General features: G+C 43.2%; 1 protein-coding gene across 1 annotated transcript in view; it reads left to right on the top strand.

The window, feature by feature from the left end:
- Positions 1-346: 346 nt before the first annotated feature.
- The window catches only part of LOC148220063 (SET-binding protein-like), a 39,425-nt gene continuing 12,603 nt past the window's right edge, over positions 347-27,168 (top strand). Inside the window, 5 exon segments of the mRNA XM_088155773.1 lie at positions 347-358; positions 2,719-5,777; positions 5,779-5,855; positions 5,858-5,936; positions 5,938-6,152. Of these exon segments, the coding sequence (XP_088011899.1) occupies positions 347-358; positions 2,719-5,777; positions 5,779-5,855; positions 5,858-5,936; positions 5,938-6,152 (3,442 nt within the window).

Below are 27,168 nucleotides of genomic sequence, written 5' to 3'. Positions count from 1 at the left end.
CCTTTTTTTGACAATACAAATGGCTTCTGGGGGAAGTAAAATTTTTCGAAGAATAAGTTTCTGGTTGCATTGTTTGTTTGCATTCTTTGGATCTACTTACTAGTTTCATCTTTTCCCATTGCAAGCACAGCTGAGCAAAGATAAAATGACAGGCAATTAATTATTTAAGTTTCAGATAACCAGTTTCTTCTAACTTTTAACAGGAATCCTAATTTCTCTAAGATTAGTGTTTCAAGTCAATTTAACTTGCCACCAAATTGATGATGGAGTACACATAGAGTCCTTTCACTCAACTTCTGGAAGAGTATCCATGAAGTAGGGTCCCAGCTTCAGGGAAAAGCCCTACATGTTGGAGTCAGTAAGTCAAGAGTCTCTCTGATTTCTTTAGAGAGAAATCAGAGTGCAGGAATGGAATTAAAGTCTTTGAATGGAATGAGTAAGTGAATAGATGGAGTGAATAAGTAAGTAAGTAAATGGAATAAGTTTTAAGTGCTTTTAGTAAGCAAAAGGTCTTAGATGCCTGAGAAGTAGTACATGTTCTAGTGAAGGTTGAAAAACATACTAGTGTTTTCTTAGAGGCTCCAAGAACCTAGCTTCAGACATAACAGAGTTAGAGTTAAGAATATTGCTTACATTTTTTTAGTTAGAACAAGATAGGCCATGAACATAGTCTATACGTAGCCTGGAGTGCTAAGAAACCAGAATTCTAATAGGTTAAGGAATAGTGGTCCGAGTTTGTGTCTTAGCAAGTTGGAAAGTTTCTATAAAAGAACATGCATCAGGGAGAGCTGGGGCTCTATGCCATGGCTTTATGCCATGTGCATTTTGCCATTGCATTTTGCCACTGCAGTTTTGCCATTGCTTTATGCCATTGCTTTGCTTTGCTTTGTTTTTGCTTTTGAGACTGATGTGCTTCTACAAGAAATAACTTTACAGCAACTATTAGCCGCTTTGCTTTTTACACAAAAGGAGAATAAGCCAAACAGTGTGGGTGCCCAAGAGGCACCCGGAGGGTTCCACGAAACCTCACACCTACATATTTCCAGAGAATGTTCAGAAGACTTCTGCCTTGTGAAAGTTTTTTGTAGCTTTTATAGTTTGTAAAGTGAAGCATCTTTCAGTTAGAATTTCAAGGCTTATTGTCACATTGCAGCTGGTCTAAAATCTGCAGCCTGAAACTCAACCAGCCTGTAAGTAGGCAGGTACCTGAATGAGTGATGATAGGATGGATTTGAACCAATACAGAGAATCCCAGCCAATCTATTGAACCCTAAGTGCAGATGTATCACTGGCCATGGAAATGAGTGACTGGGACCGTAACCAATCACATGTGTATGCCCAAGAAATTCAGATCCTCTATTTAAGGACAGTGCAGAACAATAAAAAGGCTTTTGTCACATGGATCACAGAGGATTGTGCTGTGTCTGTCTCCACCAACAACCCCAGTCAACGTTATAGCTTATCTCCCTTCAATCTGGTCTCAAAGCAAGATGTTTATTGTCAGCTAGGACTACCACCTACATGGTGCCAGAGATAACTCACTACCAGACAGATGTCTGGCTTGGATTATCTCACCAATTCGCAGATTCATGTGAGGGGGAAGATGTCCTGAGCTATCATGCCAGCTGATAGGCAGAACAGATAAACCCTCCTTTGTCAGGGAATGTTCTACTACAGTCTTCAGTATAAATCTGCCCTTGCGGTAACCCCTGTGGCTTGAAGAACTCCTGTCAGAAGATTTGAAATAATATTGAAAATATCTCTCACCAACATTGCAAATAGCAGATTATTAAAATGGAAAGAGAGTAAAGCAAATCTTGAACCTGTCAAGTGTGCCTCACACACTCAATGCTCTGCATATGATTTTAAGCACTAAGTTTGTGGGGAAATTTAGGCAAGTAAATCTTTGCAGATTCTGGCTTCATAGCAAAGTGGGCCTATGGGTTTTCCTCTTGTTAGCAGCTTCAGAGATAATTTTGCATTCTTCTTGTTTTCAATAATGAGCTTAATTGTTGTTGTTGAACCTCAAGATGAAGGATTATTTTTTAGGAAAAAGGAATTCTTACCAGGAGGCTGAGTTGCACCATTCATCCATTGAAAGGGAATATTTATACTCTCTACAATTACCTGAAAGGAGGTTGTAGCCAGGTGGGGATCAGCGTCTTCTCCCAGGCAACCAGTGACAGGATGAGAGGACATAGCCTCAAGCCGCACCAGGGAAGGATTAGGTTGGACATTAGGAAGAAATTTGATTAGATATTGGAATGGGCTGTGCAGAGAGGTGGTGGAATCACCAGCCCTGGAGGTATTTAAGGACAGACTGGACATGGCATGTAGTGCCATGGCCTAGTTGAGATGATGGTGTTTGGTCATAGGTTGGATTCGATCTCAGAGGTCTTTTCCAACCTAATTGATTCTGTGATTTTACTTGTGCTTTAAATTAAAAATCAGTAAAATATGTTTCCTTAGCAATTTTGAATTTATAGAAATATTTCAAATTTTTTTAGAGTGGGAAAACCAAACAAAACTTGTTTACAGTGCATGGATCTAAATGCAAATTTGGCTCAAATATAAGACTCTATAAAGGTTTCTAACCCTTACGAGAGCATTGGTTAAGAAGAGTTATCATTCACTATACAAAATAAAGAGCTGCAACCAGGGGTTATAAATGGACTGATAAACTTTTTTTCTTTCTGTTTATTTTCTTCTACCTTCCAGGTTTATGATAGACCACAAAAACATTCTGCTCTGCACTATGATCCAGGTCTCCAACAAGACTTCACCAGTGACACCTTAAAATCAAAGCACCAGCAGAAAAGTAGCAATCAGCACCATCTTGACTGGTCAGCAAGCTCTGATACTGGATCCACTTCTCAAAGTTGCTTTATTAACACAGAACCGAGTAGAGAAGCAGTTAGTGCCACCAAGGTCTCCACTCTGGAGCCAGGAGTTTCCTTCAGCAAATCCCAGGCAATAAAGTCCTGTGTCAGCAGCACATGGGGGCAGCTGTCAGCCAGTAGTAAAGATCTTGCCATTTACAGTGCAGTCTCATCACCCAACAGCATCAGCGGGGCTGCCCAGATGAGCAGTGCCTCTGAGTGCAATGGGCTTTTGCCTCTTGGAGATCAAGAGGGTGGTGTGCAGCTGGAAGCCCCCAATCAGCCCACCAGGAGTACAAAGAAGAAGTCTTGCAAAAACAACTTGCTAAGTCAAGCCATCCAAACCACAAACATCGAATGGATAAAAAGTGCTCAGAAAGCATTTTACAGCAAATCCCATGACAGCATGGAAGGTAAAAAGGAGTCATATTCAATGGACAGTGTGTTGGATACATCACCCTCAAATCAGAATCTCATTTCTGCTAGCAGTTGTGAAAGTGACACCAGTCGCATACAAATTACTATCCCAATAAAGTCTCCAGCAACAGATACATCTGGCTACAAAAGAAGAAAAAGGCACTCCATAAAATCTTTCATAGAGAAAACTATCCAGGAGAAAAGCCTGCCTTCTCGACTTGCTATGAGCAGTGAAGTAGCAAACAGGACTAGCTCTCAGCCAGAGGGGACTACAAAAGATCTTCAAGCCACAAAGACAGGAAAAGTGAGGGAAAATATGTCCCCCTTAGTAGCTATTGACAGCGGTGTGTTCACTGACAAAGTCTCCCCCAACTGTGCCACCAGATTCAGAAAATCTGTATCTGTGACATCCACTCCCTTATCCACCGATCTTCCCACAGTCAGTAAATTATCTGAGATCCAGCACCCCAAACATGCATCTAAGTGGCGATGGACCTGTAGCCAACCTAAATCTATCCTTCAAGAGACCTCCATGACAACATCTGAGAAACTGATGGTGGAGCCTCCTTCAGCCTATCCCATCACACCATCCAGCCCTCTTTATACCAATACAGACAGTCTTACTGTGATCACACCTGTCAAAAAAAAAAAAAGAAAACGACCAAAGAAACAGCCTTTGCTCACTGTTGAAACCATTCATGAGGGAACCTCCACCAGCCAAGTGAGTCCAATCAATCACAAATTACCAGGAACAAAGAAAAGGAAGAGGAGAAGGAATCTGCCCAAGTTGGCCCAGATAGTTCCAGGAGAGGACAAGTTCATCAGTGAACTCAAGTTTCATAAAAGGGTCACAAAGCTTGGGGTCTTAGATAAGAAGACCATCAAGACCATTAATATAATGAAAACCCTCAAGAGGAAAATAATTCTCAATCAGATCTTGTCCTCCTGCTCCAGCAGCATAGTTCTGAAAGCAAAAGTCCAGACCCTGTTTAGTGTTGGGCCAACCACCATTGGTGCTAGCCTGGGGAAGCAGATCAATGTCAGCAAGAGGGGGACTATCTACATTGGTAAAAAACGGGGCAGAAAGCCAAGGGCAGAGCTTCAGCCTCAGTCAGAAGAACCTAAGACAGCCATCAAGCAGACAAGGCCTGTTTCCAATCAGCCAGAAAACCCAGCAGTGCCTTCCAACCTGCAGTCACTTGTGGTATCATCACCAGCAGCTATTCATCCACTTTCAACACAGTTAGTGGGGATTAATGACAATCTCAGCCCTGCAAGCACTGAAACTAATTTTTCAGAGTTAAAAACTATGCCAAATCTTCAACCTATCAGTGCTCTTCCTACAAAAACTCAGAAAGGAATGCACAGTAAAACTTGGAAGCTATCTCCACCCTGGCTAATGGCTATTTCACCTTCTCACCTCTGTGAAATAGGTTCTCTGAAAGAAGTCACGCTGTCGCCAGTGAGCGAGTCTCACAGTGAGGAAACCATACCAAGTGACAGTGGGATCGGTACAGACAACAATGGTACAACTGACCAAGGCGAGAAAAGCTCAGAATCCCACCGGAGATACTCCTTTGATTTCTGCACCCTGGGCAATCTAGACGCTATCCCATCTGACACCAGTACAAAGAACAGGCATGGTCAGCGGCAGAAACATCTCATTGTGGATAGCTTTATCTTTCATGAGGGTCTTAAAAAGCCAAAGCACAAGAGGAAAAGGAAAAGCCTGCAGAACAGAGATTACCTCCAGGCAGACCTTGAGGAACTCATCAATAAGTTTCAAGTGTACAGGATTTCCCATAAAAGTTATACATTTTATCATGAAAATCCATATCCCAGCATATTCAGGATTAATTTTGATCACTACTACCCTGTGCCATATATAAATTATGACCCATTGCTCTATCTTCGCAAGACCTCTGATATAAAGTCTAAGAAGAAGCGTGGTAGACCTCCCAAAACCAATGACACCATGACAAAGGTGCCTTTTTTACAAGGGTTTGATTAACCTATTCCCAGTGGGAATTACTATGCACCCTATGGAATGCCTTACACATCATCGCCTATGATGAATCTTGACTATGGTCAGTATCCAGCCCCTCTGTACCTGTCTCACACGCTTGGAGCGGCTTCCCCATTTATGAGACCTACCATGCCCCCACCCCAATTCCATGCAAGCTCTCATATGAAGATGTCCACCACTGCCAAACATAAAGCAAAACATGGAATGCACCAACAGGCCCCTATGGGCCTTGGAGACATGCAGTCCTCTTTGGCTCCTCCAAAGGTTGGAGGAACAAGCCTTTCAAGTGGCCGACTTCAAAGGAAACACAAACATAAGCACAAACATAGGGATGAGCAGATATTGGGGACACATGAAGATCTGAGTGGTCTCTTTGCTAGCAAGTCCACTGGCTTCCCCAGCCTTGCAATCAATGAAAGGCTAAGAAGCTCAGATGAAGACTTCTTGCTCAACGAGAAAACACAAGAAGCAGAAGCACCAGCATTGTGAAACCAGACACAAAGGCTCAAAGAGTAACTTTGAAGTGGATACACTATGTTATCACTTTCTGATGCCCAGCAGTGGACACAGAGTAAAGATAATAGTGACTCAAGCAATGATCCCGTTGACTTTTGCACAGAGATACTCTGGTAATACTGACAGTAATGGAAGGTCAGAGTCCCTGGACATGTTTGGTGAAATGAATTCCTCAAGTGAGAAGCAGGACAATGATGCAAGTGAGAATAAAAGAAGAAGCTTTGAAGGGTTTGGAACTTACAGGGGAAAGGACATTCAGACCTTCAGGACAAATAAGAAGAACAGAAGTACTTATGATTCTTCAGTTTCTTCGGGTAAACTCTGTTTTATTCTGTTTTACTTTACTGCATTTAAATTTTAATGTCAAACAAAGAGGGACTTGCCATTTGCACCAAATATATTTGTGAGTCAATAACTTCTCTGGCTTTTTGTAATTGACTGCCAGTCTGCATACACACTCTGGAGGCATCAACAAGAAAGTTGTGCATATCTTAAGCCAAAACCTTTAAAAATCTTTGAGTTGTTGCACAACATTTTTTGGAATATTTGTCCTGCCTTCATCTATCTCTTATAGCCTGTTGAGCTTCCTCAAAAAATCTTGCCATTACATTCTGCAACAGCATCAATTATAATACCCATTGGCAAGGTAGGTATCCCTCTTACTGCTGTCTACTCTTGTGGGGTGGTAGTTGTTGCCCAGTCTTTGGGAAAACAGCCACAGTACAGATTGAAGAATCTCTACTCTGTCTCACAAAGCATACAAAAGCCATGTGTTGATGAGAAGGACCAGATGCATGGGAAGTTGTGGAGCTGGGTCTGTGTCCCATGACTGTTCCATGACCCATCACTGTGGTGTACTGCTGATCCAGAGGGATCCATCACGCTGATGGCTGTGCTGAATATATGGAGATCCTGGGTACAATACCAGTGTAAATCTGTCCCTTCCAGTTGGCAGGTGTCATGTAAAGTAATTATCCTGAGCATTGAATGGCTATGGGAAGGGACTGGTGTAATGGAAGCAATAAACCCTTACCAACTGACTGAAGAGTTTTAGGTCTCATGGCTTGGATATATAAGCTGGGTAGATGAAGGAAGAAACTCCTTTCAGATGCTAAGAACATCTGTTCGTCTCCTTCAGAGGGGCAAAAAAAAAGGAATCTGAATCTTGTCTGAGAGACTGAATTGTACTTTACAAAAGGGACCTGCTTTTGTGATGACACAGAGGCAGGTGTTTTGCTGCAATATAAATGAATTTAGCTTGGAAGCAAGCCCAGAGCTCCTGCACCATCAGGTATTTATCACAAGCAGATTTCACACCAGGTTCTGGAAAAGGGTGAGCTTTACTGAACCAACCAGTGGTGGATGACATTGTCATGTGCTAAAAAAAGAGCTTAAAAAAACCCCATAATTCATAGCCTCCAAAATGAAAAGAGAATCAGCTGAGAATTTGTATAACCTACCAAACTAAGGCTCGAAAATTTTTTTTTTACTTCTAACTGAGTTCCAAAGACTGCTCAGGCTCAAGCCACCTAGGCATTTCCATTTCCTTCACTGAGACCAGTATCTGGACTATAGAAATGAAAAACAGTCTAAAATGAGAGCTTACCCAATTAAAAGATTATCATTCCTGACACTGTATTATATCAGACCAATTGTGACACCCAGAAATTAGACACTGAAACATATTGGAAAAGAGACTGAATTCCATCACTGGTTGTATCAGGGTTACTACATGCCTGACAAGTAACAAAAATATTCTCCATCAAATGCTCCACTGTCTATTGCATTAAGGAAGTTGTGTCCTAGAAGACAAGGGTTAAAAGTCTTCAAATTTTTTAACAAGTCTATTTATCGGTCTTTTAGTGGAAGTTTATGATTTCACAGTTTGATGACAGTTGGATTTGTAACCTTTTTACTTTTTGAACAGATGTTTGCTAAACATTTACTTCCAATTTAATATATTTCACTTAGATGCAACAAATTGTCAAAATTTTCAATACTGCTGAACCCAAAAGCATTTTCAAAGTAGAGGCATGATCCCCACCACGCTTACTTGGAAATATAATTAGCAAAAAAAAGGCCATTTCATGTTATTTTCCTTGTTTATTGTCCATGCCAATAAAGACATTAGATGGTGTGGTAGAACTTGCAGTAGGAGCTCCCTCAGATTTGCTGTTTAAACTTTTTAAACTTTTTAAAGTGCTTTTTAAACCATGATACTGTCTAAGATCTCAGTGCAGCTTTTTATCCTCTCTGCCTTTGACCTTCACTGGGATTCCCAACATAGGTCCGCACTTGAGTCTAGCCCTAACCATTGACCAGTTCTCACTGAGGGGGTGTCCTGGGGTACAATGCAAAAATGTGTATTCTATCACCATCTGTTAAAATGTGGGAGGGGTGGTGATCCTTATCTCTGTGGGAGATATCCTCTGCTGATGTGCCATCTGATAAGATCGGGGATGATCATCGTTATCTATTCACAACCCATCCTTCCTCCAGAAGATATATTCTGTTAATGGGCCATTAAGTCCTATTGTGTGACTGATAAGATTACATCACCCCATTGGGAGATGCCCCAACCAGGGGCAGGAGCCAAGCCTTTCCTACCTAGATAAAAAACTGGGGTTTGGGACCCGAGGGCAGACCTTTCTACTGGATCCCAGAGGAAAGTCGGACCTTTTTCCACATCATCGCTGGATCTTCGGAGGAAAACTGCACCTTCTACAGGAGCACTGCTTCAACAGAACCACATCTGTCATCCAGGAGGACTGCAGCCACCATTTATAGGGACTGCTACCAACACCCTGACTGACAGGGTGTCAGGTTGTATTTCTGACTGTGTTGGTGGTTGTTTCTTTTATATTATTGCATGTATTTTATTTTTTTTTCTCTTTTCTCCTATTAAATTGTATTACTGACTTGGAGTCTCGCACTGGTTTTACTTTCAAACCAACACAGGGGGTAATTAAACTTTTCCATTATAATCTTGACCTTCTTTCTGCTAATTCACCTTACATTTCCATGTGGTGGCTAAACAGTTATTGGCTAATCAGAAAATAAGAGAAAAGAAAAAAAGTCCTATAAGATCATATAGCTTTGTCCCAGGAAACCACTTCCATAGCTTAATTGCTCTTTTAATTTAATATTTTTCATCTTTCACAATGTAAAAATATATATAAGACATAAAAGGAGACACCCTAAATATTTAGATGAAAGCTGAAAATAGATTTATATCACAATTTTAGTGTTATCTTTACTGAGTGAACATTTTGGTATGCTCAGAAATACCGTTTGCAACTTCACTATATGTTGCTGGAGATGAAATATGGAGCAAACCCACTCACATTCAGTGGAGATATCTGTGATACAAGGGTTGAGAGAACCATTTAATGCTCTTAGGCATTCAAGAATTGCAGTTTGTTTCAATGTAGTGTTCTGGTGCAGGTGCTATTGAATTGTTGCTATTTTAAAATTTTTGTGTTGTAACAGCATTTAGCCATTTTTGAAAAGTTCCGTGTTCTCTGGTGCTATGTAGTGGTCATGCATATGGTAGAAAACAGTCCTGTCATATAACCTTAAAGTCTGTGTATGATTTTACAATCTAGAAACATCAGGATGTCAAGGGAAGAGTTTTCCCTCTTATTTTCTGGAGGAGCTGGTTGCAGTCTGTTACAAATAAAGTGAGAGCTTAGACAAGTCCTGCCCTTGACTCAGATTTCTGGCAGTAGCTCTGTTTGAGGTGGCCTGTACCCCAGATGACTCTCACTCACAAGTTCTTAAGAATGGCTGATTTCGTCTATTATAAAATTAATTATTTGTTGAATAGACACAAGATTACCAGACAGAATACTTTAAACAGGCTTATTTACTTACTACACAGGATAAACAAAAAGAACTTTTAGTAGATAAAAATACAGTGCACAATAAAAGGTACCTATATTACAGCTAGTGAAGAAATAGTATAGGTTATGAGTCAATGTAGCTTACCACCAAATTGATGATGGAGTACACATAGAGCCCTTTCACTCAATTCCCAGGAAAGTAACCACAAAGATGTGTCCAAACTTTGATGAAATTTCCATGGTGTGTGCAGAAGACTTCTGTTTTGTGAAAGTTTTCTGTAGCTTTTATAGCTTGTAAAGTGAAGTGTCTGTCAGTCAGAAATTCCGTCTTATCTCCCTACATCTTGTTCTCAAGGCAAGATGCTTACTGTCAGCTGGGGATTGCACCCCTCTGGCGCCATAGATAACTCACTATGACATGTCCAGCCTGGGCTATCTAACCAATGCATGTGAGGGGGAGAATGCCCAGAGCTATCACACCAGCTGATGGACTGAACAAATAAGCTCTTCTGTGGTAGGGGGGAATGTCCTGCCACACAGTCCTGCCACAAGAAACCTGTACCAAGAGTGAAGTGTCCCATTGAGGCAGTGCCACCAACTACTTTGGTTGGCCACAGCAAAAGTCCATTCCTTGTACTGCACCAACTTGGACTATCACTGGCCATTCCTTAGAGAGTCTTGTGAGCTTTGACTTATTTTACATCTCTTAGGACATCTTGGGGTTAAATGTGCAATGTTAATGCATATGGCTATTTCCTAGTGCTGTGTGGTGCATGCAAATATATGCAAGTCACACTTATGAAATGCACAAATGTATGTTTATTTTTTAAAGTTATTTTCCAAGATTTTTATCTTAAAAGAGCTCTTGTTCCTTGTCCTGGGTTACAATGAGGGATGTAACCAAAGTATATATTCTACCACCATCTACATCACCTTCTGATGAACTGTTAATGGTGGAGTAGTGTCTCTTTATCTTCACAAATGACAACTCCCTCAAGGGTAGCACCAACAGAGTTACACCCACCCTGAGAGGGCCATCACCGTTAATGGGCCATAATGGCTCAGCAGCATAATGGGAAGCTGTAATGACCCAGGCCAGTAAGAAATCCCCAAAATATCCTATGACTCCTAGGATTACATCACTCCACCGTGAAACTCCCCACCCTGGGGGAGGTACTACCTGAACACCATTTTATATAATCTCGAGGTTTGGGGACTTGGGACACCACCACTGGGCATCCAGAGGAGGACCCAAATTTCCACAGGACCACAGCTTTCAACAAGACCACAACCATCACTTGAACAGCACTGCAAACACTGCTTAATTGGATTGTGACCACCACCCCTGACCAACAGGGGCTAGGTTATACTCTGACTTTGTAGTTTTAAGACAGTTTTTCTGTATCATTGCATTTATTATAATCTTTGTATTATCTGACTTAAAATCTCTAGCAAGGTATTTGTATGGGGGTTAATTTCTCCCACTGGTTTATGGTCCCACCATATTCCTCTTAAAAGCCTTACATTGGGTGATTAGACCTTCCAAAGGGAGAGTTGGAGGAATACCGGAAGAAGGGAGAAGTGACAATCAGATGAAAAAGCATCATTCATCTGATGTCAGTACAAACACACATATAAATAGCCATGCTCTGCTCAAAAGTGTCATTTATCCAGATGAGATTTCTTCCTGTTATAAAGTTAGTCACCACAATCGGGTAGGTCAATCAATAAGGCAATTTATTAATTCATTGATAAGGAACAGGCAAGCAGCATTGGGGACACGGGGAGTCTGCGCTCTGTCAACACGTCCATCCTACTCCTGGTCACTGCCCCTTTTATAGGCAGTTTCTGGTGGGGTCGTGTCCTGCTTACTGTGCTAGGGTACAAGCCCGAGCAAGCTTGAACACGTTGGCTACCATTCAGGTAGCAGTAGCTACAAGCCCCCACCAGGCCTGGACAAGGCTCGAACATGTTGTCAGGTTACACTCTTAGCAAGCAGGTAACAGCAATGACAAGTCTGTTCATGTCCACACAACCCCGCACTTCCTTGTACATAAAAAGTGGATACAACTCATAATTATAGTGACAAAATAAAAAAAAACCACATTAAAAAAAAAAAAGGCCGACAATTTAGGGCAAAGTGATTTAAACAAATACAATGAAATCATTAGATTTTCCTGTGTCTCATTCCCATGCTTTACTTTGGATTCAGCATTCTTGTTTATATTGATCCCATTGTGTATTTTCATAATGACATGAATCACTATGTAACATCTCATAATCCCCCATCTTCTTCTTTACCTCATTGATTTGTGTCTGTTCTTCAAATAGTGATAGTGTTTTTTGTGCGGGGGTCTGTTTCTTTTCATTTTTAGTTAATATCATTAGTTTGTGAGTTTTCTCTGAGTCAAAAAGTTCAGGATCAATGGGGTTGGCTGAAATTTGCATGCCTTGGATTATTGAGTGTATGAGTCGAGTAAAACATGGAATTAGACATGGAATTAAACATGACAAAAACAGTAACCCTAGTACTGAACACAGTATCTTGAGTCCTGCTTTCTTCCACCAGACTCCATCAAACAATTGGTTCCACCAAGTTCCTTGAAGGATGGAGTTCCATTTCTGAACTGGGACATGTGCTAGTCTTTTGATGTCTTCTGCTAGGTGAGTAACAACTTCTCTGTTATCATCAATTTGTAAACAACATTCAGACGTGTTAAACTTTCCACAAACTCCACCTTCCTCAGCTAACAAATAATCCAATGTCACGCGGTTTTGGTACACTGCTGCTCGGGTTTGAGACATTTGTTTAGCTATTAGTGCTAAACCTTGGGCTCTTTTATTGGTTATTATTTCTATCACTGCTTGAAGTCTAATAATTCTGTTAAGCATATAAATGGGAGTTCTGACGTTTCTTCCACCCACTGCCCACCTCACCTGGGCTAACAGCTAGCTCCGGGAAGCCTGCATCAGTGAGTGGCCCCTCCCCGGCACCACTCTGGGAGCCGCAGAAGGGGTGTAGCAACAGCTACGCCTGGGCGAGTCATCAGGGAGGGATAAAGAGGCACAGGAGAGACCTTTTACGGTTCTGGGGGAAGGGATTTATTGAAGGAAAAGGTAACAAGTCCGGAGGTTGGGAGGGGGAACCGCAAAAGGCAGTTTGAAGGGGTTCTACACAGGCTTAAGTACGGGGGAGGAGCAAGGGGAAGGCACAAAACTCTGGCCAATAACGGTTAATGGGGGGAGGTACAGAAGGTGGGGAAAGGGGTACATTGAGCCAATATGGTAAACCGAGAGTGGGGATACATACAATATAACCAATCATGAATACAAAAGGGAATGCTTGACACAGAAACTTCTAGAACAAAGGGAGGGGCTACAAAGGATTGACATCCAGTGGGGCAGGGTTTAGGGTGAGGGACAGGGAAGGTTCCAGATAAAGGGGAGGGGTTTTGGATGACTGACTAGGACAAGGACAGGAAAGGGAAAAACCATTATGTACTTAACTTAGGGGAAAGAAACTGGGATGAACCATCAACACAGAAGGAAAATTAACATTAAACAACATAACACAACTGTCCTGGGGTACAATGCAAAAATGTGTATTCTATCACCATCTGTTAAAATGTGGGAGGGGTGGTGATCCTTATCTCTGTGGGAGATATCTTCTGCTGATGTGCCATCTGATAAGATCGGGGATGATCATCGTTATCTATTCACAACCCATCCTTCCTCCAGAAGATATATTCTGTTAATGGGCCATTAAGTCCTATTGTGTGACTGATAAGATTACATCATCCCATTGGGAGATGTCCCAGCCAGAGGCAGGAGCCAAGCCTTTCCTACCTAGATAAAAAACTGGGGTTTGGGACGCAAAGGCAGACTTTTCCACTGGATCCCAGAGGAAAGTCGGACCTTTTCCACATCATCGCTGGATCTTCGGAGGAAAACTGCACCTTCTACAGGAGCACTGCTTCAACGGAACCGCATCCATCATCCAGGAGGACTGCAGCCACCATTTATACGGACTGCTTCCAACACCCTGACTGACAGGGTGTCAGGTTGTATTTCTGACTGTGTTGGTGGTTGTTTCTTTTATATTATTGCATGTATTTTATTTTTTCTCTTTTCTCCTATTAAATTGTATTACTGACTTGGAGTCTGGCACTGGTTTTACTTTCAAACTGTCAGGAAAATTAATCCACAAACACCAGAGGTTTATGTCCAAAAAGGAGACAGAGGAGTCCTTTTTGCTTTATTCGAATAAAGGGAGAGGCCATGGGACATTCCCCTGGGATCTCTCAAATTTTCGGAGGACGCAGCCTCCTTTTTATCCTATTTTCCCGGCCGCATTTCCCTCTCTCTTTCCCCATTGGCTTAGGTACTTGAGAGGCACAGACTTCCCGGAACGCCTGATACCTGAAATTCCCCTCTAATGTATAACCCTCCCTTTTAATTTTTAATTCTTATAGAATTCATAGTTTTCCCCCCGTTACTTCTTTCATCTTTCGATATCCAATTTCATTTATCAGCAGCCCTACAGTTTGTTTGTAAAGGCAAATATCTCTTTCCATTCATCAATCAGTGGAATCCATCCCATTGTTTCTTTTATCTCTCAGTGCTAGCCTTATCTATAGGCTGATCCACAACTCATTTGTAAAGACAAATTCAACATTCCTGTCAATCCCTCCTCTTTTATTTTTAATAATTGTCTTTACAAATTTTAGCTATCATTGACTTAATTTCTTGTTCCTGAGTTCTTTTTGGTTTTGTAATTATTTGGAGTGACATCAATTTCTATCCTTTTGTAACCATTTCTGGATCAGTAGGCGTGGCTATTACCTGCATCCCTTTGATCACATGTTGAATAAGTTGTACTAAGCAAGGGATCGTGCATGGTAAAAAGATTAGAGTTGCTACAGCACATAAGAGGAAAAAAAGTAATTGTTTAACCTATAGTCCACCAGGTAGCCAAGAAAACATGTCCCATTCCCATAAAGGTTTTTGCTACTTTTTCTCCTAAGGTCAAAACAATTATTTTCCCATTTTTGGCTCCAACCTAACTGATAATATAAAGGTAACATTATTAAGAGAAACATTCTGATTGTGTAATCTAATTTCCTAACTTAATTTTTTACTTTCACGTTGTCTTTCACACCACTTGTGGCGAGTGAAGGCACAGAAACGGCTTAATATAAAGAAAACAATGACAGCAAGGGTTGGCCTCCAGTGACTGGAGATCTGAGAGGAGGGATGCCTACACAGACTATTTCAGCAGGCACTCTGTGGGTGGGCACACGAGGCTTCCCCCGATGTCGACGCACTGGCTGCTGCTCCAGTCCACTCCTGTGGAGTGTCAGTCGCGGCTTCCCGTCCTTCTCCTCCAGTTGAGATGTCCAAATCTCTGGGGCTGCAGAGACCTTGGCCCGAGTGTGATGGGTCCAGCCGTGTTCAGCTGTCTTGACGGCTATTCCTGTGCTCAGCAACACCTGGAAAGGTCCACGCCACTTCGCCACCAGTGGTGCTTCTTCCCACTCCTTAACTAGGACCCAGTGTCCCGGTTGGATGTTGTGAACAGCAAAGTCCAAAGGCAGGGTCTGTGCCAGCTGAGCTTCCTGTCAAAGAGATTTCACAAGAGACAGTATCCGAGCCATATATTGTTTTAAATACACATCACTTATCTTTATCCCCCCACTCGGCTGAGAATTACAAGGGTAAGGAATTCCAAAGATCAATTCAAAGGGAGATAATTGAATATCTTCCCTGGGTCTGGCTCTTATCCTTGCTAAAGCCGGGGGCAGGAGCCATACCTACGGCATCTTAGTTTCTATTACCAGCTTCAGGAGATGTTTCCTTATTTCTCCATTCATCCTCTCAACCTGGCCCGAACTTTGTGGGTGCTAGGGGGTATGGAGGTTCCACCGTATTCCTAAAGCAGTCATAACTCCTTGAAGAATTTTTCCTGTAAAATGAGTTTCCCTATCTGAATCTATCACTTCCACCATCTCTTATCTTGGAATTTTTTTGTTCCAAAAATATTTTAACAACTGATCCTGTAGTTGCTGACACAGTTGGAAATGCTTCTGGCTACCCGGTTAATTGACATACTATTACCAGAAGATATTTAAATCTTGCCACTCGAGGCATTTCAGTAAAATCCACCCGGCATCTCTGGAAGGGACGTACTGCCCAACGCCTCCCTCCCCTGGCCAGTTTCTTTGTAACTTTGTTGTTGGTTTTAGCACAAGTCAAACAGCCTTCAGTGGCTCGCTTTGCCAGGCTAAAGAGACCAACAGCAGTGTTCATTTTGAGGAAGGCTTCTGCCAGTCCTCGGGAGCCCCAATGACTCCCTTCATTAAGTTCTTTTAACAATTGTAAGGCTAGAGCTTTTGGTATCCACTGCTTACCATCCCTTGTAAACCAATTATTTTCTCTTTTCTCTGCCCCACTTTTTTTAATTATCTCAAGTTCCTCTGGTGGAAAAGAGAGTTTCTCTGGCAGCGGTGCAGTTACTGGGAGCAAAGGCAGGATCTTAGAGACTTCTGGCAACAATGCAGCTTTGAGAGCTTCTTCATCAGCCAGTCGGTTTCCTATTGCCTCCTCCGACCATCCTGCCTGATGCCCCTTAATGTGGATTATCGCCACCTTTTTTGGTAAATTCACTGCCTCCAATAGGCGAGAGATTAAGTTCTCGTGAGCTAATGTCTTTCCTTTGCAGCTTAATAAACCTCTTTCTTCCCATAGTTTTCTAAATGCATGTATTACCCCATATGCATATTTAGAATCAGTAAATATATTTACTCTCTTGTCCTGGTATAATTCACAGGCTCTCACAAGCGCGTACAGCTCTGCTGTCTGAGCTGATCAGGTGTGTGGTAACCTCCCCCCTTCCCTTAATTGCTTCCCATTCACGATAGAGTATCCTGTAAATCGTTTCCCTTCTACCACCTTGGAGGACCCAGCAATGAACACATTCTCTCCCTCAGGCCAGGGAATATCCCGTAGATCTTCCCTAGCCCGTGTCTGGAGGTCTATAACCTGGATACAATCATGGATTTCTTTCTGGCCCCCCTTTTCTCCAGGGCCATTTAAATAAGAGGCTGGATTAAAAATTTCCCCACCTTTAAATTCTAAATCCTCCTGTTCCATTAAACAAGATCCATACTGTAATAATCGAGCACTCGTCATCCACTTAGAGGCTCTCTCAGTTAACAAAGCTTTAATCTGATGTGGGACTTTAGCAATGAGATCCCCTCCCCTTGTCAGCTTTCGGGCCTCAGCCACCATCAGAGCTGTGGCTGCAAAGTACTGCAGACAATGGGGCCAGCCTCTGGCACCGGGTCTAACAACTTAGAAAAACAGGCAACAGGCCTCCGTGTTCCCCTATGCTCTTGCACCAAAATTCCTTTAGCATGACCCTGTTTGACATCCACATATAGCTGAAATTCTTTTTCTGCGTCTGGAAGAGCCAAGACTGGGGCCTTAACCAATTTGTCTTTTAATTTCTTAAAGCTTTTTTCTCCTTCTGGTGTCCATACCACAACATTAGGACTGTTTTGAGTTAAAAAGTTATATAAAGGTCTGGCCACCACAGAAAAATCCTCGATCCATGCTCTACAGTACCCCACCAACCCTAAAAACTGCCGTAACTCCTTTTTAGTCTGGGGTAATGGTACCTGTAAAATCCCTTGTATCCTTTCTGGATCAATACACCGTAACCCTTCGGACAGAATGTGTCCCAAATATTTGACCTTCTTTTCTACTAACTGTGCTTTCTTTTTGGATACTCTAAGTCCCTTTTTTGCAAGAAAATTAAGCAGCTTTACAGTAGCCTCTTCAACCACCTTTTCCTGTTCCCCTGATAAGAGCAAATCATCTACATACTGCAACAACTTGACTCCTAAGGGTGGAGTAAACTCTCTTAATATTTTCTGCAAAGCTTGCCCAAACAGAACTGGTGACTCTGTATATCCTTGAGGGAGTACTGTTCATGTCAATTGTTGTTTTATCATTTTCCCTCCTTCCTCCTGTTCCCACTCAAAAGCAAAATACTGTTTACTATCTTCTGTGATTGGACACCCCCAGAAAGCATCCTTCAAATCCAGTACAGAATAATACTGATGTGAAGAAGGGATTTGATTTAGGATTGTGTATGGATCTGGAACTGTGGGATGCCTTGGTTTGACAATCTCATTTATTATTCTTAAATCCTGCACCATTCTGTAGGTTCCATCTGGTTTCTTAACCGGCAGGATAGGAGTGTTATAGGGAGACATACACGGCTCTAAAAGACCTGCTTTTAGCAGGGACTCAATAACAGGCTGTAACCCCTTCTTTCCCTCCCTTGAAAGAGGGTATTGCTTTTTAGACACCACTTGTCCTGGTTGCTTCAAATTGGAGAGGCTCTATGTCCAGTTTCCCATATTTCCCTGGAGCTGCCCATACTTCTGGATTTATTTTAGCATAAGCCTTTTCAGACATTTTACACAAAGATATCACAGTTTCGGACTCCGTGTCACTTCGTACAATACTAATTTGCATTCCCATTCTAGCCATCAAATCTCTTCCCAGTAAATTACAATCACAATTAGGAACAAACAAGAATTAATGCAGTTCAAATCTGTCCCCCACATCTATTAACAGCGGTTGAATAAAATGCAGTCGCTCATCCTTCCCGCTTACTCCTTGAATAACCAAGGATCTTTTTGACAATTTCCCCCCCTTAGGTATAAAATTTAAGGTGGACCGAGAGGCCCCCGTGTCTACCAAAAAACACACCTCCTCTCGATCCGGACCCACCTTAAAAGTTATCAAGGGCTCCTGAGTGGTGGGTCCTTGGTATAATAGGAGCCCCTGACACCCCTAACAATCCATTCCTATTATTCTCTGGACTTCCTCCTCCTGAGGGTCCAGTTGTTTTTGCGGACACTCGTTTTTCCAATGCCCTTCTGCCTTGCAGACAGCACACTGGTTCTTCCCCAGCCGCTGTTTGGATCGGCTGTCCCCTGCCGAGGAGGGAATCCCTCTGCCACTTCCTTGTGACCGACCCCGTCCCCTCTGTCGCTGGGGACCCCTTGGACCCTGCGGTTTATTCCTCTGGGGCTGCAAAAACTCTGCCATCATCTTTGCTTTAGCTTCTGCCTTTTCCTCATCCCTTCTTACACATATCTGCTGCGGTTTTCTAACCAATTCCTTTAGAGGCTTATTTTGCCACTTTTTATCTTTTTGTACCCCTTTCCTTATATCAGGCCAGGCCTTAGTAACAAATTGCACCTCAAGCAATGTGTTGAAGGCTGGCCCTTCAGGATCCATCCCCCCGTGCTTCCTCAAGGCATCCCTAATCCTCTCCAACCAATGAGGGCTTTCCTGTTTCTCCTGTTCTAACGACAGAGCCTTAGCTATGTTGTTAGTTCTGGGAGCCGCAGACTTGATTGCCCTGATCAAATAAGCACGGTAATCGTGAAGGCGAGCCAGACTGGCCTGGTTATTTGGGTCCCACTGGGGGTCTGCCTGGGGATGGCATCACCCACTGTAGGTGCATTGGGTCCAGCCCCCCTTGCTGCTTGTGGGTGTTCATCCTCCCACAGCTGCCGAGCTTTCTGCAAAATCATTCGTTTCTCTGATGACCCAAATAAAATTCCCAAAAGAAAATCCCAATCTTTCCATGTATAATCCGCATTTCCCAAATATTCCTCTATCTTTTCCCCCACCCCTATGGGATCATCCAAATATGGGGGTAATTCTTTTTTCAACCCTCTTATATCCTGGGTAGTAAGTGGTACAATTACAAACCCAAATCCTCCCCCTTGACCCCCCCAAAGGAACTTGACAGAGTGGCATCTGGTGTACCCCTGTCTCTTGGGGGGCTTCTGATGCCCTAAACTGAGTTCCTCTTCTAGTTCTGGGGGGTGATACAACATGCTGCTCCCCTCCCCCTACACCATTATCCTTTTCAGGTGGGGCTGTAGGAATAACATTTCCCTGATCCCCTTGCTCTGAAAGTTGAGGATACAGACGACCTGCAGCTGGCTCTGGGTCAGCTAGCAACACTGGAGGACAAGACGGGGGAAGGTGCTGAAAAACATTCCAATCCTCACCACTTTCCTCTAAATACCTTCACAAAATTCGACACAAATGAATTTTATCTGTTCCATAAGTAGCCATATAAGTCCCCTTGCCAACTTATACTCTGGCCACACAAAATAACAATATTTTACCATAATTTCCATAGTTACTTCTGGGTGAATATACAATCTTTCCCAAGACCTCAGCATTCACCCCAAGGGACTCTCCGGGGGTATTATGGGATCGTCATCCCATTTGCCGGGGCCCCTTCGCGGCTTTACCTTTCCAACCCTCTCTGGGTGCCCCGTTTTACCTGTGCTACCCTCCATGGGTGCCCTCCCAGGTTTACCTGTGCTACCCTCCATGGGTGCCCTCCCAGGTTTGCTCCCCGAAGATCCCATTTTACTCACCGGTGAGATTTTCAGTAGTCCTTCCCTGCGGACTCTTCACGGACCCCCCTGGTCCGCCACTCGTCTGTCTCCTGGACAGTCTCGGGAACCCAATCAATCGCCCGGTGCCGGCCGGCACCAAGGGGAGCTGATCACCCAAACTGGGTGAGGCGCGCCTTCAGCTCCGCTCGCCGCCCGCCGCCCCGGACGGTGGAAAGATCCCGGACGAGCCCCCAAATTGTCAGGAAAATTAATCCACAAACACCAGAGGTTTATGTCCAAAAAGGAGACAGAGGAGTCCTTTTTGCTTTATTCGAATAAAGGGAGAGGCCATGGGACATTCCCCTGGGATCTCTCAAATTTTCGGAGGACGCAGCCTCCTTTTTATCCTATTTTCCCGGCCGCATTTCCCTCTCTCTTTCCCCATTGGCTTAGGTACTTGAGAGGCACAGACTTCCCGGAACGCCTGATACCTGAAATTCCCCTCTAATGTATAACCCTCCCTTTTAATTTTTAATTCTTATAGAATTCATAGTTTTCCCCCCGTTACTTCTTTCATCTTTCGATATCCAATTTCATTTATCAGCAGCCCTACAGTTTGTTTGTAAAGGCAAATATCTCTTTCCATTCATCAATCAGTGGAATCCATCCCATTGTTTCTTTTATCTCTCAGTGCTAGCCTTATCTATAGGCTGATCCACAACTCATTTGTAAAGACAAATTCAACATTCCTCTCAAAACCTACACAACAGGCTACCTTCTCTGGACAGCTGGGCTTGGTGATCCTCGCTGCTGTACAGTCTGGAGGATCAGTACTGCGATAAGCAGATCTTGATCGAGTCCTGACTCCTTCGTCCGCTATTAGCAGCGGTCTGTTTTTTTCTCTTTCCCTTATTTGTTGATCTATTAAAGCCTTGAGTTCAGCTAACTCTTTCTCCTGCCGCTGACTCTTCTTCTTCAAAGCAGCGCATATGCTCTGCATGTGAATACCCGCGATCCGTATTTGAATACCCGTGATGACTAAGCCCAGGTGAGTCAAGTGGCAAGGGGGGAAAGCCATATGCTCCCTCCTGCAGCTATTGTTAACTCTTCAGGGGATACCACGGGGCACCCTGTAGGTAGTTCTGGTGCTGGCAGAGGGAGAGGAGTCTCTACTTCAATTTTTTCTGGTGCTAGCTCAAGCTGCAGAGCTGGTGCAGGCTGTGACTCTGCTTTGTTACTGTCTGAAATCACCTGTTGAGCCTGCAACTATGTCTCAGGTGATGCAGAAGGTAGAGACGGTATAATTTGGTCTACCCCCCAAAGAATTCTCGTGCAAACATCAGGAAGGCAGTCGCGAGATTGTCTGGCTCTAAAGTGGCTGCTGCCCCTGCCGCAGCTGTTCTTTCTGCTTTTATTTGTTTAGCACTGTTATTATTAACTTCCACGCCATGCTGAGTCCCTTGGTTTCTTTTGATCCATCACTTACTGCATCCCAGAGAATTATTCCCAGCCTTTCCCTGACTCCTGAAGGCGGCAAAAAATCCTCTCTCCCGACCCCATCTCAATAGTATTGTTAAGATCTCCAGGTGATATTTAAGCGCTCTCTTAGAGAGAATATGCCGGAGGACATTCAGGGTGGTCTGCTCTTCTTTTGACAGTGCCTTTCCCATCCTCCCAGCCCCCGGCCTCTCAGCTTTTTCTGGTGTACCCGCTGCAGTGTACGTATTTTTTCCGGAGCCTTTCTTGGGAACCTTCTTTCTCCCATACTCCATGGAGCCGTCCTCCGACCCCTCCCCCCACCGCAGTCCAGCCGCGGTGATCTCCAACCGGGCCTCACACCATTCATTCTGCAGAGCCCCCTTCAGAGTCCAAAGGGTCGTTGGTCTGCTTCATATCACAGCGCTAATCATGTCATTGGTCACCAATATGCGGGAGCTCAGGACTTCTGAATGACTAACAAGCGTGATAAAGCAGAAGCCCCTTTTTTGTTCACATTATGCTCTACTTATACATTATAAAACTATTGTCCACGTGATCACGCATTACTTGATCGGTGCCTCTATCTTGTCCACGAGCTCTGCACACACCTTTCAGGAAATATGATTGATTACAGTCCAGTGTTTCACGGCCCTTCTTTTATCTTAATACTCGCAATCTTAGTATTCTGTTTTTCAGCCTCTTCTTTCCGAATTTAGCACAATATATGTTTCAATAGCCTTGCCGAATTCCAGAGTGTTTGATAAGAATAACTAAAAATGGTTTGGCTGGAGCACTGGCTGGAACACACTGTGGCCTAAACGGTTCAAATACATTGCTACACAGGATATTTTCATAAGGGGTTGTGATAATTGATAAAAGATTCGTGTTAATCACAAAAGCATTGGGGTTTGTATAAACCAGAATACTAAGCTCTGAAGTGAAGCATGGACACTAGATAAAGGAAATTATATGATAAAATCATTCTGTTTAAAATCACCTTGTTATGGTATATTATGTTATGTTATATGTTATATTACGTTATGTTTTCCAAATAAGTTGTATCGGCTACCAGCTTGCAAAATCAGACTTCCCAATAGCCCTTCCTGCCTTTGTCTGATCAATGCTGCCTATCTCAAGGACTAGACTTCCAGAACTTCTCTGGTGGTCATCTACAAGGACCAGATGGCTATCTGTGACTGATTATCACCCAGAGGCTTTGTGAATTTATGTAAGGATGTTTATTCGACCACCACTGCTTACCTGGCAAAATTATGACAGGAAAAAAAACCCCAAAATTAGTGATTACAACGAGAAACCACAGTATAAGAAGAGGCTGCAAACCAAGGTTCGATGGAGCGTGGAGTGGGCGGTGACCCCTCACGTTCCCCAGTGCGCTGCTTGCTCCGTCTATATCAAATAAAACAATCTAAATTTTGCTGAATATCGAGACTTTTGTCTCTCATTTATAACAATTTGGTGCCGAAACCCGGGATGTCCTTGGAGCCCTGAGAGGCACTGCGATTTCGGGGAGGTGCCCCACTGCTGTGGCCCCGGTTCGTCAGTGATTCTCAGGACCTAACGACATACCTCACAATATAGACTGAGCAAGGAAAAAGCTCCCCGGAAGACCGTGGCAAAATCACCTGTAATTCTGCTGGACGAAGACCCAGAAAGGAGTATTGGACTGTGAGTATCTGTCTGGTTTGGTGGGGATGACTGTGTGCTTGCCTGAATGAGACGTGGCCTTTGCTGCGAAGCGAGAGCAGAGTCCTTCTATCCGCGTTTCCAGCATCCCGCGAGGGACCTGGCCGGTGACCGGACAAAGCGAGTGAGCACAAAGGGAGCAACTGCTTTTCTTGTCCTAGCCCAGGTAGATACTAGGTCGTTCCCATCCTAGTCCAGGCAAAGGCAGGACCCGGGAAGGAGGGAGGGGGGAGGAAGGGGGAAGAAAAGAAAAGCAGATTGCAACACACCAGTCACGGAGGGAGAAGGGAAAAGCTGCTTTTCCCATCCCAGCCCAGGTAGAGGCGGGTTCCAGTCCATCCTGACCCAAGGAGAGGCAGGGGTTTGGGCAGAATACATCGGGGAGTGTAAACACCTCAAGACAGTCGCTTGAAGTAAAAATGGGACAAAGAGAGAGTAAGATTCTGAGTCCAAGGGACCAATTAAGAGGTTCAAGTTCATTTGGTCCACAAGGAGACCAGGAAAATAAAGACAAGACAAGTAGGTTGCCAGAAATGCCACCAGGCAGCCCTTTGGGAGTAATATTAAGACGTTGGGACACAGGGGTGGTATACAGAGGAAAAAGTAAAGAAAAATTGATTCAATATTGCATGGTGAATGAACCAAAGAAATGATCCGTAAAGATAACCTATACTGGCCCATGTTCGGATCATTTGATCTAGCTGTAGAAAGGGGTTTTAACCCTTTAAGTGCGGTGGAAATAAGATGCACAGCTACATGGTCGTCTTTCATGACAGAATGAATGAGAGACAAGTTTATTCAGAAACACACTTGGTTTTATAACATGACTTGCAATTCCAAGAGTAGAGAAGATGTGATTGGCTCAGAAAGAAGGCACCCCATTCCCAGGGCCTGGTCACGTACCACAACAGGTGTTCTATCTTGTTATTAATTTATTTTTATTTTGTCCAAATTATCACCCTGGGAGAAATTCTCCCTAGCCTTGAGCTGGACCAGCTTATCGGTTGAGAACAGAGCTGAAAAGCTCCAGCCTGGAATATTCTTACTTTCTCAATATGTGTCCCACAATTTGAGGGTTGGATTTGTCACACATATGTGGCTTGTAAAGAACCATTTAACAGAGAGGAATGTGATTATGCTGCCCTGTGGGCAAAACAGTCCAAGCCATCCTTGATATATACTTTAAAAGAAAAAGAGGATGAGGATAAAAAAAGGGTTACCTGGGAACCCCTCGATAATCTCCCACCTCCGTATAATACAGAAAATACAGGAGACACCCCCCCCCCCCCCCCTGCACCCACTTCTCCTCCTGGTACTCCCATAGCTCTAAGAACTTGCTTCAGTCAAAGAAATACCAGGAGAGATAGTATCACCAGAGAGGAGGGAGATAATGACACAAAGGCTCGCCTTTACCCCCTGAGGGAAGTGCCATTAGCAGGACAACAGGCTGGATTAAATGGATTTGTAAATGTTCCCTTGAACACAGGGGAAGTGAGGAACTCTAAAAAATAAATGGGAAAACTATTAGAAGATCCTATAGGGGTATCAGAGAGACTAGATCAATTCCTCAGACCATGTATACTTGGATGAAATTACAATCTATATTAAGTATCCTATTCACCACGGAGGAACGGGAAATGATCAGACAGGCTGGAATGAGGGTATGGGACCGGGAGCATCAGATTGGACCTAGGGGAGACCAGAAATGGCCATTAAATAATCCTAACTGGGATAATCAGAATGATGTCCATCGCCAGAATATGATGGACTGAAGATGGATACTCGTTAAAGGTATCCGAGAATCAGTTCCTAAAGGACAAAATATTAATAAAGCCTTTAGTGAACAACAAAAAAAGGATGAATCCCCGACTGACTGGTTGGAGCAGCTGAGGAAAGATCTCCAAATGTACTCCGGGATAGACTCTGATACACAAGTGGGTCAGGCACTCCTCAAAACCCAATTTGTTGCTCGATCATGGGGAGATATTAGAAAGAAATTAGGAAAGTTAGATGATTGGCAAGATCGGGGGTTACAAGAATTGCCAAGAGAAGCACAAAAAGTTTATGTAAGGAGGGATGAAGAGAAGCAGAAAGCAAAAGCAAAAATCTTTATAGCTGCAGTTCGTGAAACACAGAAAGAAACCCAGCAGAAAGTGGGAGGGAAACCACGAAACCCCCCACCGAAGCAAGGAAATTAAGCAGGAAATAATTCACCAATGCAAACCTGCTTTTAATGTAACAAGAAAGTTCATATAAAGAAAAATTGTAAAGAGCGGATACGGGATGAAAAAAAAAGTTCCAGGGAGACGAATAGGGGTGTCAGGGGCTGTATGTATTAGCGACCATACCATCCAAAGAGCCCTTGATAAAATTAAAGATTGGTCCCCAGGGAGAGGAGGTGGAATTTTTAGTAGATACAGAAACCGAAAAATACACAATTAAACACGTACCAAAAGGCTGTAAACATAGTAGAGAAACAGCACTAGTGGTTGGAGCAAAAGGTGAACCATTTCGGGTCCCTATTATTAAAAATGTGCAAACTGAGACCCGGAACAAAATTGAATTAAAGGATCTGCTGTTACTGCCAGAGGCAGAAAATAATTTATTGGGGAGGGATTTAATAATAGCATTGGATTTGAAAATCGAAGTATCCCAAGGGCAGCTTAATATTTTTGCTTTAACCCAAAAGGACGAGGAGCAAATATGTCCTGAGGTGTGGTACACCCCTGGAGAAATAGGGAAGTTAAAAATGAAACCTATCAAAGTGAAAATCACTGATCCCGATTTGCCTATCCGAGTTCGTCAATATCCAATATCACTGAAAAAGGAGACAGGGCCTTAAGCCTCTCATAGAAAACCTTTTGCAACAGGGGGCTTTGGAACCATGTATGTCCCCACATAATACTCCTATTCTGCCTGTCAAAAAGACAGACGGGAATTACAGATTGGTACAGGACTTGAGGGCTATAAATCAGCGAACTGTTACCATATTTCCTGTAGTACCAAACCCTTACACTCTCTAAAAGAGTTCTCCCCTGACTACACTTGGTATATTGTAATAGATCTAAAAGATGCCTTCTGGGCATGCCCTGTAGGAGCTGCTGGTCCAGACGGTCGGGACTGAGAGATCTCTAAAGCCAGGTTTTGGAACTTATGGTTTATTGCATAGGGGCATGGGTGAAAGGGCCCTGCTTGGAGCTGCCAGCCCCAGCTCGAAGCAGGCTTGTGAGAACAGGAGGGCAAGAGTAAAAGGAGTAAAGAGAGGGCAGGGGGTAAGAGATAAGAGGAGTAAGGGTGGTAAGAGGCAGCACCGCAAGAGTGGTAAGAGAAGAGAGTAAAGTAAGAGAGGTAAGAGAAGTAAGAGAGTAAAGTAAGAGAGCGAGGTTCCCGTTACAATACAATAAATCTTCTTCTGTGTTGAATATTCTAATTTTCACTAACCAATCTAATACAAGATACAAATCCTATAGCATTTACATACAGCCTATAAGAATCACTACATTACCATACTGTGTTACACTTTAAACCCTAAAAACTACTCTTTGTACCCTCTTTATCAAGCTAGTAGGGTCTTTTCTGACCCTTGGACCTGTCTGCAAGCAGAGGGGATTGTTCAATCAAGGGGGGATTACTTTCAGCTGGCCATACTATTATTTCCTAGTTGTTCAGTAACTAAGGTTTTGTATCTCAAAGATGGCTTTCATTTCGATCTTGCTTATAGTTTCCATTTTCTCAAAATCTTTAGACAGGCAATCATATTTATAAGGTTTTCCATTTTCATCTTCCCCAACAATGCCCATTAGAGGAAAGTAGTAGAGATTACTTTGCCTTTGAATGGGAAGATCCTGATAAGGGCAGAAAAAAACAAC

This window comes from Sturnus vulgaris, chromosome W (genome assembly GCF_052056855.1).
Source record: "Sturnus vulgaris isolate bStuVul1 chromosome W, bStuVul1.hap1, whole genome shotgun sequence".
In the NCBI taxonomy this organism is placed as follows: Eukaryota; Metazoa; Chordata; class Aves; order Passeriformes; family Sturnidae; genus Sturnus; species Sturnus vulgaris.
This window is presented reverse-complemented; position numbering and strand designations above follow the sequence as displayed.